Source organism: Physeter macrocephalus, chromosome 9 (genome assembly GCF_002837175.3).
Source record: "Physeter macrocephalus isolate SW-GA chromosome 9, ASM283717v5, whole genome shotgun sequence".
Classification (NCBI taxonomy): Eukaryota; Metazoa; Chordata; class Mammalia; order Artiodactyla; family Physeteridae; genus Physeter; species Physeter macrocephalus.
This window is the reverse complement of record NC_041222.1, coordinates 75642189-75659690: the sequence shown is the minus strand read 5'-3', so window position 1 is coordinate 75659690 and position 17502 is coordinate 75642189. Positions and strand designations below refer to the sequence as shown.

At 37.7% G+C, this 17502-nt stretch overlaps 1 protein-coding gene across 2 annotated transcripts in view; it reads left to right on the top strand.

Moving 5' to 3' along the window:
* The first annotated feature begins 228 nt into the window (after nucleotides 1-228).
* The window catches only part of UBQLN1 (ubiquilin 1), a 43839-nt gene continuing 26565 nt past the window's right edge, over nucleotides 229-17502 (top strand). The window contains exon 1 of one of the 2 annotated variants that reach the window (XM_007114322.3): nucleotides 229-638. In XM_007114322.3, the coding sequence (XP_007114384.1) occupies nucleotides 456-638 (183 nt within the window). In that variant the 5' untranslated portion in view covers nucleotides 229-455. The remainder of the gene's footprint in view (nucleotides 639-17502) is intronic. The other variant, XM_007114321.3, reaches the window with a different exon arrangement.

The window sequence follows — 17502 nt, the reverse complement described above, 5'->3', positions numbered from 1 at the left end:
ACCTCTTCCGCCCCACTTTGTTTTTAGTCCTTCTCTCTGAACGCGCCTACGCTTTGAGCAATGGAGCGGGAAAGAAAAGCGGCCAGAGTTCCAAGCGGCGGCAGCCAGGCATGACTCGGCGACGTCGCCAGCCACGTTACCCGGCGTGCCCCGCGCGGCGCCGGCGGAGGGACGTGGGGGGAGGGGCGGGGAGGAGGAAGCGGCGGCGGCTGCGGATGTCGCTGCGACCGAGTGGCGACTGAGCATAGGGCGGCTGCTGAGCGCCCGACCTGGGCCTGCGCCGGAGCCCACGCCAAGCTCCACGGCCCCCTCGCCCGCTAGGGCGGCCTTGCGCCCGTTGTCACTGAGGCGACGTGCCCCACATTCTCCGCTTCTCGGGCTGGCCGGCTCTGGCGTCCCCTGGCTCCCCCTCGCTCGCCCGCTCCCTCCTGCGCGCCTGAGTCACCGCCGCCGCCATGGCCGAGAATGGTGAAAGCGGCGGCCCTCCGAGCTCCCAGGAAAGCGCCGCCGCTGCCGAAGGTGCCGGCGCCCCCGCCGCTGCCGCTGCCTCCACGGAACCCAAGATCATGAAAGTCACCGTGAAGACCCCGAAGGAGAAGGAGGAGTTCGCAGTGCCCGAGAATAGCTCCGTCCAGCAGGTGAGGGCCGCCCGAGGCTCGGGGCGGGGTGGGGATGGCGGCAGGACCTCGTCCCGCGGCGGGAGAAGGTTTTGCAAGGGCCTGGGAGGAGGGGGTCGTCCCCGGAGGTGCCCTCGGCTTTTCTCCCGGGTCTCCTCCCAAATTAGATCACACCCAGGTTCGTGGGTTTCCACTTGGGGACACCGCAGAGGTTTGTGTTGGGGCCGCGCGGCCTGTTTGCGGTACGGGGCGACGCCGCTTCCCTCAACGACTTCCTCCTGCTCGGGCGTCCGCAGACCCCCAGCCGCCTCCCCCAGCTCCCCGCCCCCAGCCGCCTCCCTCCGGCTCTTCACAAAGGAAAGGGACCCGCCGGCTGGCTCCAGGCGGGGTGGAGGCTGGGCGGGGGTTTGCCTTATCCTAGTCCGCGGTTTTGTCTCATGAAGGAAAAAAAAGGGGGGGTGCTCATTGTTTTACCTGCCTGCGGGTTAAGGTGGATTTTGGGGGGTGAGGATCACGTGTACACTTAGTTCTGCTGAAATCTTTCTCACTTTCTAGTCTTTAAAGAAAAAATTAACTATTATGTAGAAATTGTTTTCAGCCTCATCTTAATAGTACAAGGCTTAAGGAGGAAGGTGGATGACTTTCAGTGACGACTTGCTGGATTTCTTTTTAAAGTATATTTGTTATCCCTTAGGTGCTAATCGTTGGGGAGGATTTTATTTCATTTTAGAGGGATAGCTATGTTTTTCAGATACTAGCACTTGCAATCGGATAAAAGAGAACGAAATTGGAGTTACTGGAGAAAAATGAAAAGTAACTTACGGCTTAAAATCTGTTCAGGAATACAAATTTTGTAGTTAATAATCTTGAGGAATTTAACAAATCGTTTTAGTTTGTTGTTGAGTATACGTCCCAGGATATTGCCCTAATTATTGAATTGATTTCAGGCAATGTGAACAGTTTATGAAGAAGCAAAAATTCCTGAAATGTACCTACAGATTTCCCTAGGAATAATAAATGATTGGGGTATTTTTAAATGTAATTCCGAAAGGTGGTGTGTAGTGAGAAACTTTGACCAGCTATTGAATCACTTCTTTGGTCTCTCAATTCTCCTATAAAAATTTTCCTTAACATTTTAATATTTTTGCGACATACAGGAAAATTGAAATAATTGTGCAGTGAACACCCACCCATGTGTCCGTCACCTACAATTAGCGTTTTGCTTTATTTGCTGTATCGCACAATTAATAATTTATCAGTCAATTTTATTTTTTGGGTGCATTTCAAAGTAAGTTGCAAGTATTAGTACATGTTACCCTTAAAAAGCACTTCAGCAATGTGCATATCATTAACCTGAGTTCAATTTTTAACTTAAAATTTTTTTTACGTAAGTTTGACTTGCAGTGAAATGCGCATGGTTGCCATTCCATGAGTTTACACAAATACATCCACCTGTTTAATCCCAAGCCTAATGGAGTTGTAGAACTTAGTAATTAACTAGAAAGTTCCCTCTTGCCCTTTTCCAGTCAGTTCTGTCACTCCCCTGTGTCAACCAGTGTTTTGATTTTTTTCCTCCATGGACTCGTTTTGCTTATTCTAGAATTTCACATAAGTGGGATTATATGGTATGTACTCTTGGGAAAGGCTTTTTTCATTCAGCTTAGTGTTTTTAAGACTCGTGTATCCTCAGTAGTTCTTTCCTTTTCATTGCTGTGTTGTCTTCCGTTGTATGAATATACCACCATAATCTATCCATTTTCCTGTTGAGGGTCACCTGGGCTCTTTCCAGTTAGTTGCTATGAGTACTCTTATACAGATCTGTATTGTTGGACAAATGCGTTTATCTCTCCTGTTAGAAGTGCTTAGAAGTGGAATGACTGGGTCATAGTGTAGCTGTAGGTTTAGTTTCATAAGGAACTGTTTTTTAAAAGTGCTAGTACCATTTTACAGTCACACTGATAGTGCATGGGAATTCCCGTTGCTCCACATTCTTACTAACATTTGATAGTATCAGTCTTTTTTTAGTGGGTGTGTAGCCATATTAACTTTTGGAGCCCATAGTTCTATCTAGGATTCCTGGTTCAGGTCTTCACCATCTTGGCTGCTTTCAGCATTTTACTGTAAAAGATTAGAAATAAAGTCAATATTTTGTAAATAGAAGAATTCATTTAGTTCAGTTTATTATGCTTTTATCTGTGAGGATTTTTTAACTTTTTGTGATGGTGAAACTAGAATTTCAAATTCTTTGGAAGTTTTAGTTTTACTCCTCTGTAACCAAAGTAAAATTTTAATAGATAAAATTAAAGTCTCTCTGTAGAAACTTTTTCTCATGGCAGTTGAATTTTTGTTTTGACGAATACTTTCTGTTGAAGCAGAAAACGTGATAAAAATTGAAGCTCATCACTGCATCAAGAACCAGAAGACAAATTGAACTACCTGTGGGCTCTGTTAGGGGAAGAACATACAGAAAAATGTACAAGAATAAGAAAAGTAGTTTTCACATGGTTTGTAAAAATTCTACTTGAAGCACAAAAAAAGATCTGTCATTTTATAATTTTAAATTTTTTCTAAGGGTTTCACAGATTTAAACTATTTGCTACAGATTAAAATTTGTCATTAAAATAAACTTAATGACATTGAGATTTCACTAAAAATGTTTAGTAAAAAATTGGGAAGTATTTGGTCCAGAAAATTCTTATCTAATCTTAGAGGTAAAGAGGGTAAGCAAAAGACCTACAAAAGGATAATATTGAAAGCTTAGGCTTTCTATCAGGCAAATCCCATTTTCTGCAATTTAAAATTTCTTTCACTTTCTATATAATGTAAATTCTCAATACATTATGCTGAAATAGTATTTATATGAACATGTTCTAATAATTGATGAAATTATATTAAATCTTAGGTATAAAAAAAGTTGAAAGTGGTTATTAATTTTCTTATTTTTCCCTCAATTTCTGTTTGTATATAACAGGCAGAAACAAGATACTTTAATACAGTTTGTATTTAACATTTTTAACTTGTTCGATTGATAATAAAGCTTATACTTTTTTAAAATTAAAGTGAAATTTATGTTTCATTGCGTACTCAGAATCGGTTGAGTAATGTTTAAATTTCTAACTAAAGGTAGTTAGAATATAAACTTCACTATGTATGTTCCAAGGTGGTTTCATTAATAAGGGTTTTCATAATATAAGTAGATAGATTTTTAAAAACGTGTAATGACAAAAAGTCCCTGTGTATGAGATTATGTTTTCTATTAATTATTCATTATTTTCTATTGGAAACAGTTTGAGGATTTCTAAGTATCAACAAACAAGATGAAGTCCAGAGGAATGTTGTCTGTGTGTGAGTGGTTAAAATTAGTGCAGAGAGTGGAAGGGCAGTTCTGTATACTAGCTCCTAACTAGATTGTTCTGGGATTTTGTGGCTCTCTAGATTATAGCGTAAGATTTTGAAATGCAGTCACCTGAACTATTCAGGCAGTGTATATTCTAGTTTTAGAAAATATCTTTGTCACTTGAATCTTTTAGAAAAATACTAACATACTTAGACATAACGTAAATATTATGTATTGAATAGAAGTGAATCTTTCCTTGATAAGGGAAATTACATTGCGTCAGTGTCATCATCACAAACATCATTTAAAATTATACTTTATAGGGTAGATCTAGAACTCTTGTCCACAGTGGTGCCGCCAACCACATCTGACTGTTGAACACTTAAAATGTGGCTAGACTGATTTGAAATGTGCTGTAGGGGTAAAATACACACAAGATTTTGAAAACTTGTGGCTTGTTTCTTTGCATAATGTTTTCAACATTTATCCATGTTGTAGCATGTATCAGTACTTCCTTTTTATTGCTGAGTAATATTCCCATGTATGGATATATATGTTACATTTTATTTTTCCATTAGATGAGGGACATTTGGGTTGTTTCTACTTCTTGACCATTATGAATAATGCCTATGTGAATACTTATTTTTGTGGCCATATGTTTTCATATTTCTTGAGCGTATGCCTGTGAGTTGAATTACTGGGTCATGTGATAGCTGTTTACCTTTTTGAGGGACTGCCAAACTATTTTCCAAAGTGGCTGTACCAATTTTTATTCCCACTAGCAGTGCATGAGGATTCCAATCACTTTCCATTGTGTATAACACTTGTTATTGGTCTGTCTTTGATTGTAACCTTCCTAATTGCTGTGAAGTACCTTACTGTGATTGCTTGGCTTTCTGTTGCTCAAGCAGCAGTTCTTAATATGGTCTGGGTAGTCCCTAGGGCCCTTCTAGGAGTATCATAAGATCAAAACTAGTTTCATGATAGTTTTGAGAGGTTATTTGTGTTTTTCACTCTAATTTTCTCACAAACAAGCAACGTACTTTTTCAGAATCTTTTAGATGTGAAATGTGAAAATCCAGTTGTCTTCAATTATGAGACTAAAGTGATTTGCAAAAATTTAAAACAGTGCTATTCTTCAAACTAGGAAAATAGTTATTTTTCATAAAAAAGGTATTTAATGTAATGAGTTTGTTATCTTGAATGAATTTTTCAAAGATTTCTCAGTTTTAATTTCTAGTATATCAATAGATATAACCTACATAAACAAAAACTCTGGGGTTTCAAATTTGTAAGAGTTGTGTCCTGAGGCCAAAAATTGCTGCAATGGAGTATTTAATAGATTACGTAGGTACTTTTAAGATTGAGGATTGGGCTTCCCTGATGGCTCAGTGGTTGTTGGGAGTCCGCCTGCCAATTTAGGGGATGCGGGTTCGAGCCCTGGTCCGGGAATGTCCCACATTCCATGGAGCAACTAAGCCCGTGTGCCACAACTACTGAGCCTGTGCTCTAGAGCCCGTGAGCCACAACTGCTGAGACCGGTGTGCCACAACTACTGAAGCCCACGCACCTAGAGCTGTGCTCCACAACAAGAGGAGCCACCGCACTGAGAAGCCCGCGCACTGCAATGAAGAGTAGCCCCTGCTCACTGCAACTAGAGAAAGCCCATGCACAGCAGTGAAGACCAAGGCAGCCAAAAATAAATACATAAATTAATTAATTTTTTTAAAAAAAGATTGAGGATTGACTTCAGTAAGTTACCATTATTTCTTGCCTAGAAACTATGGTAGCCTACTGGTCAGTCTCCCCCATTAATTGCTAGAGCAATCTCTGAAAAATATTAATCAGATCATTTTATTCTCTACATAAAACTAACAGCTCCCCATTGATCTTGGACTTATATAATGTGGCCATGAGGCCCTGTGTGATAAGATTCCATCCTATGTCTCCATTCTGACACCATCTTTCCTCCTTGGCTCTTGCTTTATTGACTTCTTAGTTCCTTGATCTGTTAATCACATTTTTTTTCCTGCCTCAGGAGTTTTGTGCAGTTTGTTCTTGCTACCTGGAATGCCTCCCACTCTTTGCCCATTCTCAGTGCAAAGGTCACTTTCTCAAAGAAGTATTGCTGATTTTCCAGAGTTGGTTGGGATTCCCCATTGTACTTTCTCACAGCACCCAGTTTTTGGTCATAATTTATTACAATTTAAAGTCTGTATTTATGTGATTATTTGATTAATGCTTATTTTTTTGTTAGAGAGGATCTGTGATTGTTCACTATTGTGTTACTAGAGTTTAGCACATAGTATGGGTTCAGTAAATATTTGTTTACAAATGAATATATTGTTACCAGAGCTTAGCACATAGTATGGGTTCACTAAATATTTGTTTACAAATGAATCTGTCATATGCATGATAATGTGTAATTAATAATTACTACCAGTTGTTCAGTCTTTACTGAGTGCAGTACAGTTGTCCCTCTCTGTCTGCCGGGGATTGGTTCCAGGACCCACTGTGGATACCAAAACCCACAAATGCTCCAAGTTCCACAGTCGCCCTCTGCATTTGTGGATTTGGATGGCTGAGTGTGTACATAATCTCATTGGTTTCTAGCCCTCCTCTCACGGCTTCGTTTTAAACTGCTCTCCCCTTAGCTCACCACTCTTGACTGCCACAGGGTGTTCACCCTCTTTCTGGTTACTGCAACAATTCTTCTAGAATAGCCTTTCTTAACTGAGGATCTTCATCTGAACCACAGAGCACAGCAGGGATTTGAATGACTTGTCAGTTTGCAGCTAATATACTTTTAAATGCATAGGAGAGAAGTTAATTCTTTACATAAAGTAGGGTGTGCTGGTAAATGTTCATCAACTAGTTCACTGGGAAAAAACAGCACTGATTTACTGTACTTGCTGATTTCCATTTGTAAACACCTCTCAACCATGGAAGATTTTAGGCTACTGGTACTAAACTGGCTTACACGATTCTTGAAAATTCAGCAGTCTGAGCCAGTAGGAGCCATTGCTTACAGTGGGTATCTTAAGGCAGGTGTCAGCAAACAGAGTGGGCCAAATCCACCATGCCCATGCACGTCTCTATTATTTATGCTTTCAGGACAGACCATGTGGCCCATAGACCTGAAAACATTTACTGTCTGTCCCTTTACAGAAAGTTTGCTGACCCCTGCCTTTAGGGCATTAGGGCTTACTGGATGTCGATCTTGTCACACTTCCTCAAAACCCTTTTCATTGGAAAATTTTGCCATGACTTAAGTTTAACAGTGTGACCAATAGAGATAAAATGCAAGCTACATATGTAATTTAAGTTTTCTCAACCACTTCAAAAATAAAATTTTTATTAGAATATTTAGAACATAAAATTTACCATCTTAAACATTTTTTAGTGTACAGTTCAGTGACATTAAATACATTCATATTCTTGTGCAGCCATCACCACCATCCATCTCCAGAACTCTGTTCATCTTGAAAAACTGAAACCCTGTACCTGGTAAACAATAGTTCCCCATTATCTCCTCCTGCCAGCCTCTGGCAACAACCATTCTACTTTGATCTCTGTGAATTTGACTACTGTAGGTTTCTCATAAGAGTGGAATCATAGTATTTGTCCTTTTGTGACTGACTTATTTCACTTAGCGTGGTGTCCTCAAGTTTCACCCATGTTGTAGCATGTGACAGAATATCCTTCCTCTTCAAGGTTGAATGATGCTCCATTGTATGTGTATACCATTGTATGTATATACCCACTCTGTGTATCCATTCAGCTGTCAGTGTCACTGGGTTGTTTCTATCATTTGGGTATTGTAATGTTAAATGTTTTATTTAACCTAGTATATCTTAAGTATCATTTCAACGTGTAATTGATATTTTAAAAATTGAGATATTTTACTTTTTTTTCATACTAGGTATTCAAGATCTGGTGTGTGTTTACACACACAGCACATCTCAATTTGGACTAGCCACATTTCAAGTGCTCAATAACCACATTTGGTTAGAGACTTCCGAATTAGATAGCATAGCTAATAAAGTCTTCATGCTTTGTTCCCTACTTACCTCTCCCCCTTTATTCACTGCATTTCAGCCATTTTTAAGTCTTTCCCTCCAACTATCACTAGCTCTTTCCCTTTTTGAGCTTTTGCCAATGCTGCTAATGACAGTAACATAACTACTTATTCCAGGCTTATCAAGGCATACTGCATTATTGTTATTTTTTTTAAGTTTCACAACTTTATGATAAATGTACTGTTGTTACCTCTTTTTTAAAGTGAAGAAACCGAAACTCAGATTAGTAATGTGATTAAATTTATACACTTGTTAAATAGTGGAGCCTAGATTGAAATGCAGTGACTAACTTTGGAGCCCACACCTAACCACTGCTCCAAGCTGCCTTGACTTTCCTCTGGTTGGCTTTTCAGCCTTTGGGTTTATTTAAATGTCAGTTCATTAAAGGTTGATTGGACTCACCAATCTAAATTAGATCAATGACTATAATCTCTTGATACCATTTTGTGATTATATGGACTTTTTCCTCCCCCCCCACCATACTGTAAGAATTTACAAAGGTAGGGGTGTTTTGCTTACCTCTTAATCCCATTGTACCTGCCTAGTATTGCACTTGGCACACATTGAGTAATGCAAATATTTATTGAGTGAATGAACAAATAGTGTTTTAAAGATTTATTTGCAGTATTTTGTACTTAGTTGGGACTATCTTAACAATGTGATTTACTTAGAAAAAAAGTGACGTTTATTCTTAGTTTAATCAAGTGTCTAAAGGCATTATTTTAGTTGTTTTTGTATCTGAGCAGCTTAAAAAGAAAATCCCATTAAAATTAGGATTGGGAATTTTTTAAGAGACTAAAGTTGCGATCTCCAAATCTGTTTGATGCAAATATTACTGAGTTAACATACCGAACAAATTCCACGTATTATAGGCATAAATAAAATGTATATATATGTGCCTCTATTTTGCAAATGCTTTCATTACAAGAAGATCTGAACTCTGGTTTGTTCCAGGTAAATTTATGCCATTCTGAGTTAGTTTGATGTTCTGTAGATATGACAACACAGACTGCTTGGTTTATTGATTAAGCAGCTTCTATACAGATTTCTAGACTAGTAAAATGTTTTTTGATAAATTTTTTTATAGCCTTTAAAGCTCTCTCCAGTTTTTATAAAGGATATGGTTTTATTCGTTTTTAAAATACAGTCTGCAAAGAAAATGAAATACATTATGCGTGCTGTTACTTTAGGAAGTTCAAAATATGTAGAAAAGTATGAAATAAGGGGACCCGACCCGTTCAAAAAAAGTTACTCTAAGTGTGTATCTATGTATCTGATTCTGTCCGGAAAAGTGTTTCTCTATTTACCCATATATAATTTTCTATTTATTCCTGTTAAGCAGATGGATTATTACCCACACTTTTACCTTACTCTTTTTATTTGTATCTTTGCAGTCTTTCCATATTGGCATGTGTCGAGCTAACTCATTCCACTATTTATGATTATTTGTGTTTATATGTTTATTAATATTTTGAGAAGTGGGGAAAGGATGTTGTCATTATTAATATTGAAATGTGGTCTGCATTTTGGAGAGAGCATGAACCTTGGAATTTGAGAGATCTGACTTTGGGCCAGGCGCTTTACACTTCAGAGCCTCACAGGCCACATTTCTAACATGTGATATAATATCTGCTTCACTAGGTTGTTTGGAGGATTTCATGAGATAATATGTAAAAGTACCTGGCTCAGAGTTTATATACTTGTATTGGTTTCTTTCCTCCTGTACTCTTTTGTTTGCCAGTGAATTGAGTCTTAATTTTTTTTGTAGTAGAAGGAAGAATGCGAGCATGTGTAAGTGAAACATTTAGTTTGTGGATGTTAGATTTAGGTCATAGAAACTCCTAGAAATTACATTTTTATTGATAATGCACTATAACATTTTTGACTGAGTGTTCAGTTTTATATTTATAAGAAGGTGCCCTTTTCTTATATATCTGCTTATGTCTCTAGTTTATCTTATGCCCAACATCTTTGTGTAAGATTTATTTAATGGTTTTTTTTTTAATATATATTTTTAAAATTTATTTTTGGCTGCGTTGGGTCTTTGTTGCCGTGTGCGGGCCTTTCTTGAGTTGTGGTGAGCGGGGGCTACTCTTCATTGCAGTGTGCAGGCTTCTCATTGTGGTGGCTTCTCTTGTTGCGGAGCACGGGCTCTAGGCATGTGGGCTCCAGTAGTTGTGGCTCACGGGCTCTAGAGCACAGACTGAGTAGTTGTGGCACACAGGCTTCGTTGCTCCGCGGCATGTAGGGTCTTCCCTGACCAGGGCTCAAATACGTGTCCCCTGCATTGGCAGGTGGATTCTTAACCAGTGCGCCACCAGGGAAGCCCCTGTGCAATGTTTTTTAATGAGGGTACTTTAAGGTTACTCAGACTCAGGCATTTGTTGCAATAAGTTTTATGTTTCTGCAGAGGAATAGTGTTTGTGGACTGCCCTTGTCTAAAGCTGCTTTGAGAATTTTTAAGATTGCTAATTGTTTTTTTTTCCTAAGTCAATATTACTTAGTTTCTGATTTTTTGTTGTAGTGTTCAATAAAAGTGTAGTAGGTAAAACAGACATAGAAGTAAAGTTCAAATGTTAGAGATCAAATTTTGGAAAATTTGAAGCCACTATAAACTATTTCCTCTGCCTTTTTTTAGTTTGCAGAATAGAAGTTTAAGGATATATGAAGTATGCGCAGGATTTTTGGCTCTTCTACAAACACATAACATTGTTTAAATTGATCATATTTGGATTAAAATTTTATAAAATGCAGCTTATTTGGGAAAGTATATCTCTTTGATATGGTACAGTTAAAAACTAAGATTTATTCTTTTTCGTTTCCAGTGGAGTGGCAGGCAGCTGAGCGTCGTAATCCTTGGGTTTTGTAAGTTTGTTCCAAGCTTTGGGGAATTTACTCAGAGTAAATGAATATTACATTAGTCTATTTGGGAGTAGTTCTAATATCTAAATTGTTTGCTATTGGTTGTTTGAAATGTAAAATTTATTTGTATAAGAATTAGATTATAATAGGTAGTCAGATTATACAGTTTCCCTTTGTATGGTACTAGAAGTATAGCTGTACCCTATCTCTGTCATAATGCTTTCCAACTTTCACCATGAAGTGCTATAAACTCATACTTTTGAATTGCCTTAGGTGCCTCTCAGAACCAAGAGTTCCATGAGGCTAGAGGATCCTAGTATCAGTGATGTTAATTTTCAACAATGCTGTAATTCTGTAGGGGGAACTTATTTCTTATGGGTCTTGTTAAGGACTTTGGTTTCTTGAGATTTTGTTGCGAGGATTGAATGAGATGATGTGGGGGTGTGGTTCCAGGCACAGTGTAGCTGCTAAATTAGCAATGGATGTAAATGCTTTTTGAACTGTGTGCCATAGGATCTTACTCTTTTGCATCTAGGATTCCATAGAGAAGCCCCTAGTCTGTCCAGAAAGCCCACCTATCCTTCCTAACACTGACAACTCATGGCTAGTAGGATTCCAGCCCTTAGATATTACTAAGGGCTCAACTAAACTATTCACAACTGTTCTATAAGCATTTGATGCTAGATAATGATGTTCATGGATGACCATCTCTTATTCTTGGGTGATCATCCCTGCTGTGATTTACATGTCTTATAGCCACTCTGGTCTGCTACCTAAAACTAAGGTATCTTTTTTTTTCCCCCAAGACAAATTTTATTTATTTATTTTTTAATTTTTATTGGAGTATAGTTGATTTCCAGTGTTGTGTTTCAGGTGTACAGCAAAGTGAATCAGTTATACATATACATATATCCACTCTTTTTTTTACATTCTTTTCCCATATAGGTCATTACAGAGTATTGAGTAGAGTTACCTGTGCTATACAGTAGGTTCTTATTGGCTATCTAGTTTATGTGTAGTAGTGTGTATATGTCAATCCCAATGTCTCAATTTATCCCTCCCCCTTTACTCCCTGGAAACCATAAGTTTGTTTTCTACCTCTATGACTCTTAAAACTAGGGTATATTCATCCCAATTTGTTTCTGATGACCTACCCAAGACAAGGTATATGATAGCTTTCTGGCTAGTTGAGTCACTTGAAATTGGATGCTCAGGAAAGTTGGTCATTTATGTTTCGACTACCTGCTGTTTCTTATGTGTAGGGCATTCACAATCAACTTTTAAACCTATTTTAATTTAAGTATAGTACAGAAGAATGCACACATAAATGTACAGCTTCATTTATTAGCACAAAAGTTAGAAGCAGAATATTATCAACTTCCCAGATGTCACTTGTGATCCCGTACAGTCACCACCTCCTCTTAACTACAACTTTTCTCACTTTTGACACTATGGTTTTTGCCCCTTTCCTCTCTTTTAACTTATGTTAATGATAACTTATGTTAATGAAATAACATAGTTTATTGTCATTTGTGATTGGCTGCTTTTGCTCTACATTGATCCATGGTGACATGTGGCTGTAGTTCATGTGTTGTCATCGTGTGTAACAAGTCTATTGAATATATCACAATTTGTTCTACAGTTGAGGGTTTGTGTTGTTTTAAGTTTTGGGGTGATAAAGTTTGAACTTCCTTGAACATGTCTTTTGGTGTACCTGTGAACACATAATTTGTTAGATAAAATCCCAGAAGTGGAGTTGTTGAGTCATACAATAAGCGTACATTCAGCTTCTACTGTGAAATGTTTTTCTGAAATATGTGAATTTATACTTCTGTTTGCAATATATGTGGATTCCAGTTGCTCCAAATCCTCTGCAACGGGCTGTAACAGTCTTTTTTAATAGTACAACCACTTTGTTTATTTATTTATTTATTTATTTTGGCTGCGTTGGGTATTCGTTGCAGCACATGGGATCTTTTGTTGCGGCACCTGGGCTTCTCTAGTTGTGGCCAACGGGCTCCAGAGCGTGTGGGCTCTGTAGTTGCGGTGCGTGGGCTTAGTTGCCCTGTGGCATGTGGGATCTTAGTTCCCCCGCCAGGGATCGAACCCGTGTCCCCTGCATTGGAAGGTGGATTTTTAACCACTGGACCACCAGGGAAGTCCCTGACAGTCTTTATACTGGACTGTTCGGTGGGTGTGTCACTGGTTTTAAAGTTACCTGATGTTGTTAATTAGGATGAGTCCCCTTCCTTTGTATTATTGGCCATTTAGATTTCATTTTTGTGAGGTTCCTATTTCAGTCTATTGACTAGTTTTCAGTTGGATTGTGTCTTGCTGATTTTCATGCTTTATGTATAAAATCTGGATTCAAGCTCTCTGTTGGTTTTTGGTATTGTAGATATTTTTTCTCTGTTGCTTATCTTTTTACTCTATTAATGATAGTTTAATTTATTGTGCCTTTTCTATGGCTAAATCTTTTTGTGTCCTGTTTAGGAAATCTTTTCCAGTTGAACTAATATTTTATTGATTCATCTTTTTGGTATTGTTTAATTGCAAGGTACTGTTTAATTTGCATGTAGTTAGAGTACATACTCCATATGATTTAAAATTTTTGAAATATGTCAACTTGCTTTATGGCCCAGTATATAACTTTGTAAATGTATTTAAAAAGAATACTTATTCTGTAGTTGTTGGGTACAGTGTTCTATACATGCCAGTTGGGTCATCAGTTCATTTTGTTGTTCAAAGCTTTTATATCTTTTTTTTTTTTTTTTTTTGCCCTATTTTATTCTATCAGTTACTGAGGTAAATATGCTAAAATATCTTACTGTACTTCTGGATTAGTCTGTTTTTCTCTGTAGTTCAGTTTAATTTTTGCTTTATGTATTCTGAAGCTGTATTATGTACATATACACTTAAAGTTTTATCTTCTTGTGAGTTGAACACTTTATAATGTTGAAATGTCCTAGTTGCTTTTGTATTAAAGTTTGCTTTTTCCAGGGAACTATATTCAATATCATGTGATAAACCATAATGGAAAATAATATGAAAAAGAATGTATATATATGTATAACTGAGTCACTTTGTTGTACAGCAGTAATTAACTCTGTAGATAAAGTACAGTTCAGTTTAAGAAAAAAGTTTGCTTTGTCAATTAGAGTAGCCTCACTAACTTTATTTGGTTAGTTTTTGCATGGACTATCTTTATTCATTCTTTTTATTTTCAATCTTTCTTTTCCTTAGTAGTTTATGTGTATATCTTTTTTAAGCAGCATGAAGTTGGGTTTTTTAATCCAGTCTGGCAATTTTATCTTTTTAACACAGTCTGTTATGTAATCACTGATACCTTTGGTTTACATTTACCATTATACTATTTGATTTCTGTTTTTCCCGTCTCTTCTATGTTGCTTTTTTCTCTTTCTTTTGGATTTTTTTGTATTATTCCAATTGTTCTCCCCCTTTTTCCCAGTTGCCCCTTTTATTAGGTTGGTAGATGCATGCTGCTTAAACTATTCTTTTAGTAGTTATCCTAGAGATTACTATATGCATCTTATAAAATGTCTAAATCAGTAAGTACTTGTACTTTCCAGTTAATTCAAGAACCTTAGAACAGTTGAACACTGTTTACCTGCCTGTGGACTACACTTGATCTTCCTTCCTTCTTTCCTCCCTTCTTTTCTTCCTTCCAACACAAGACATTGTTACTAATGTTTTATAAAGTCGGTTTTTATTTCAATTTATTCTTTCCATTTTTTTATTCCTTCATCTAGGAGAGGATCATTTTCTTCTGTCTGAGGAACATTTCCTGTAGTCTGTATATGCTGGGTAACAAATTCTCTGTTTTTGTGCATCTGAAAATGTCTATTTTGATTTCATTTTGAGGGATTTTGCACTGGATATAAAATTTTAGTTTGCCAGTTACTCTTCTCCCTTTATAATTTTTTTCTTAATTTTTAAATCATGGATAATTTCAAATATACAGAAGTAGAGATAATCATAAGTTAGCCCCACCATGAATCCTTCACCCAGCTTTGACAATTAATTTTGGAGCCAGTCTTGTTTCAGGTGTACTTTCTCTTAAGGCCCCTCTCCATACCCCATTATTTTGATGCATCTCTCATGCCTTATATCACTTCATCCTTTAATATTTCAGCATGTATCTCTAAAAGCTAAGGATCTCTTTAAAAAATGCAATATATTATCCTGCTTTACCAATTAATAATGTCTTAATTTCACCAGTCCAGAATTTCCCCATTGTTTCAAAATAATGTTTTAAGTGTAATGTTAGCATGGATTTATTATTATGTAGTTTTAACTTTTAAAAAAATAGACTTTACTTTTTCGAGCAGTTTTAGATTTACAGCAAATTGAGCAGAAAGTATAGAGTTCCCTGCTCCCCCTACTTTAACCTCCCCCACCATCGACATCCTGCCCCAGCATGGTACATTTGTTACAATTGATGGACCTCTATTGACACATCATTATCACTCAAAGTTCATAGTTTAAGATTCACTCTTGGTGTTTTGACAAATGTATAGTGTATGTGCTCTACCTCTACCCTAACTCGTAGCAACCACTGATCCATTTACTGTCTCCATAGTTTTGTTCTTTCCAGAATGTCGTCTAGTTGGAATTATACAGTATTTAACCTTTTAGATTGGCCTATTTGACTTAGTAGTATGCATTTAAGTTTCCTCTATGGTTCTTTTCATGGTTTGATGGCTCATTTCTTTTTATTGCTGAATAATATCCCATTGTTTATCCCAAGGTTTATTTATCCATTCTCCTGTAGAAGAATTTCTTGGTTGCTTCCAAGTTTTAACATTAATGAATAAAGCTGCTATATACATCTGTGTGCAGGTTTTGTCTGGACATAAGTTCTCAGTTCCTTTGGGTAAATACCAAGGAGAGGGTGATTGCTGGATCGAATGGTAAGAGTATGTTTAGTCTTGTAAGAAATTGCTAAACTGTCTTCCAAAGTGGCTATACCATTTTGTATTCCCATCAGCAGTGAATGAGAGTTCCTATTGCTCAATATCGTTGCAAGTTGGTAGTGTTATCTGTTTTGGTTTGGCCATCCTAGTAGTTGTATAGCGCAGTTACCTTATTTTAATTGGCAGTTCCCCTAATGGCCTATGATACAGAGCATCTTTACAGATATGCTTATTTGCCATCTGTGTATCTTCTTTGATAAGATGTCTGTTAAAATTTTTTGCTCATTTTTTACTTGGGTTGTTCAGTTTCTTGTTGAGTTTTAAGAGTTCTTTGTATACTTTGGGTAACGGTCCTTTGTCAGATGTGTCATTTCCAAATATTTTCTCCCAGTCTGGCTTGTCTTCTCATTCTCTTGCAAAAGATGTTTTTTTCAAGTGGGATCCAAATAAAGCTCACACATTGCAAGGGACTGATTAGTTTCCTATTTTTCCTTTTCTGGCAAGTATGCTTTTATTTCTTTTTCCTGCCTTGTTGCGTTGGCTGATTTTTTTTTTTTTTTTGCGCGGTACACGGGCCTCTCACTGCTGTGGCTTCTCCCGCCGCGGAGCACAGGCTCCGGACCCACAGGCCCAGCGGTCATGGCTCACGGCCCCAGCCGCTCCACGGCACATGGGATTCTCCCGGACCGGGGCACGAACCCGTGTGCCCTGCATCGGCAGGCGGACTCTCAACCACTGCGCCACCAGGGAAGCCCTGGCTGATGTTTTTAATCTGCTGTTGAATAGAGTGAATAGAGAGCAGACATCCTTGTTTTGTTACTGATCTTAGAGGGAGAGCATTCAGTTGTTCACCGTTTCTACACCAAATTGTAGATATTTTGTAGATGCGCTTTATCAGATCTGGGTAGTTCCCTTTTATTCCTGATTCCCTGGGACTTTTGTCATGAATGAATGGTTTCAAATGCTTTTTTACTATCTATTGATAAGACGGTGTGGATTTTCTTTTTCTTTTGTGTCAGTGTGGTGAATTATTGATTTTTCAAATGTTGACTTACTTAGCCTCACATTTCTAGGATAAACCTAACTTGGTAATGAAGAATTACTCTTGTTCTATATTGCTGGATTTGTTTGCTAGTATTTTACAGAGGATTTCTGCATCTGTGTCCATAAGGGATATTGGTCCCTAGTTTTCTGGTTGTGGTATCAGGGTAATATTGGCCTCACAAAGTAAATTGCAAAGTGTTTCCTCTTCTGTTTTCAGAAGAGAGTGAATAAGTTCTGGCAGCTTGAATCTTTCAAGAAATTGGTTCATTTCATCCAAGTTGTCAAATACTTGCGTGTAGTTTTCCCTTCTTCTATTCATAAAATCTGTGAGGTCTGTAGTCATTTCCTTCTCTTGTTCCTGATATTGCTAGTCTATGTTTTCTCTGTTTTTTTCTTGGCCATTCTATCTAGAGGTTAATCAATTTTACTAATACTTTAAAAGATTTTTCTCTTTTTCTGTTTTTTAACATTTATTAATTTATTTATTGCTTTTCTTTTTTCTTTTTTTTTTCTTTTTTTTTTTGTGGTATGCAGGCCTCTCACTGTTGTGGCCTCTCCTGTTGCGGAGCACAGGCTCCAGACGTGCAGGCTCAGCAGCCATGGCTCATGGGCCTAGCCGCTCCACGGCA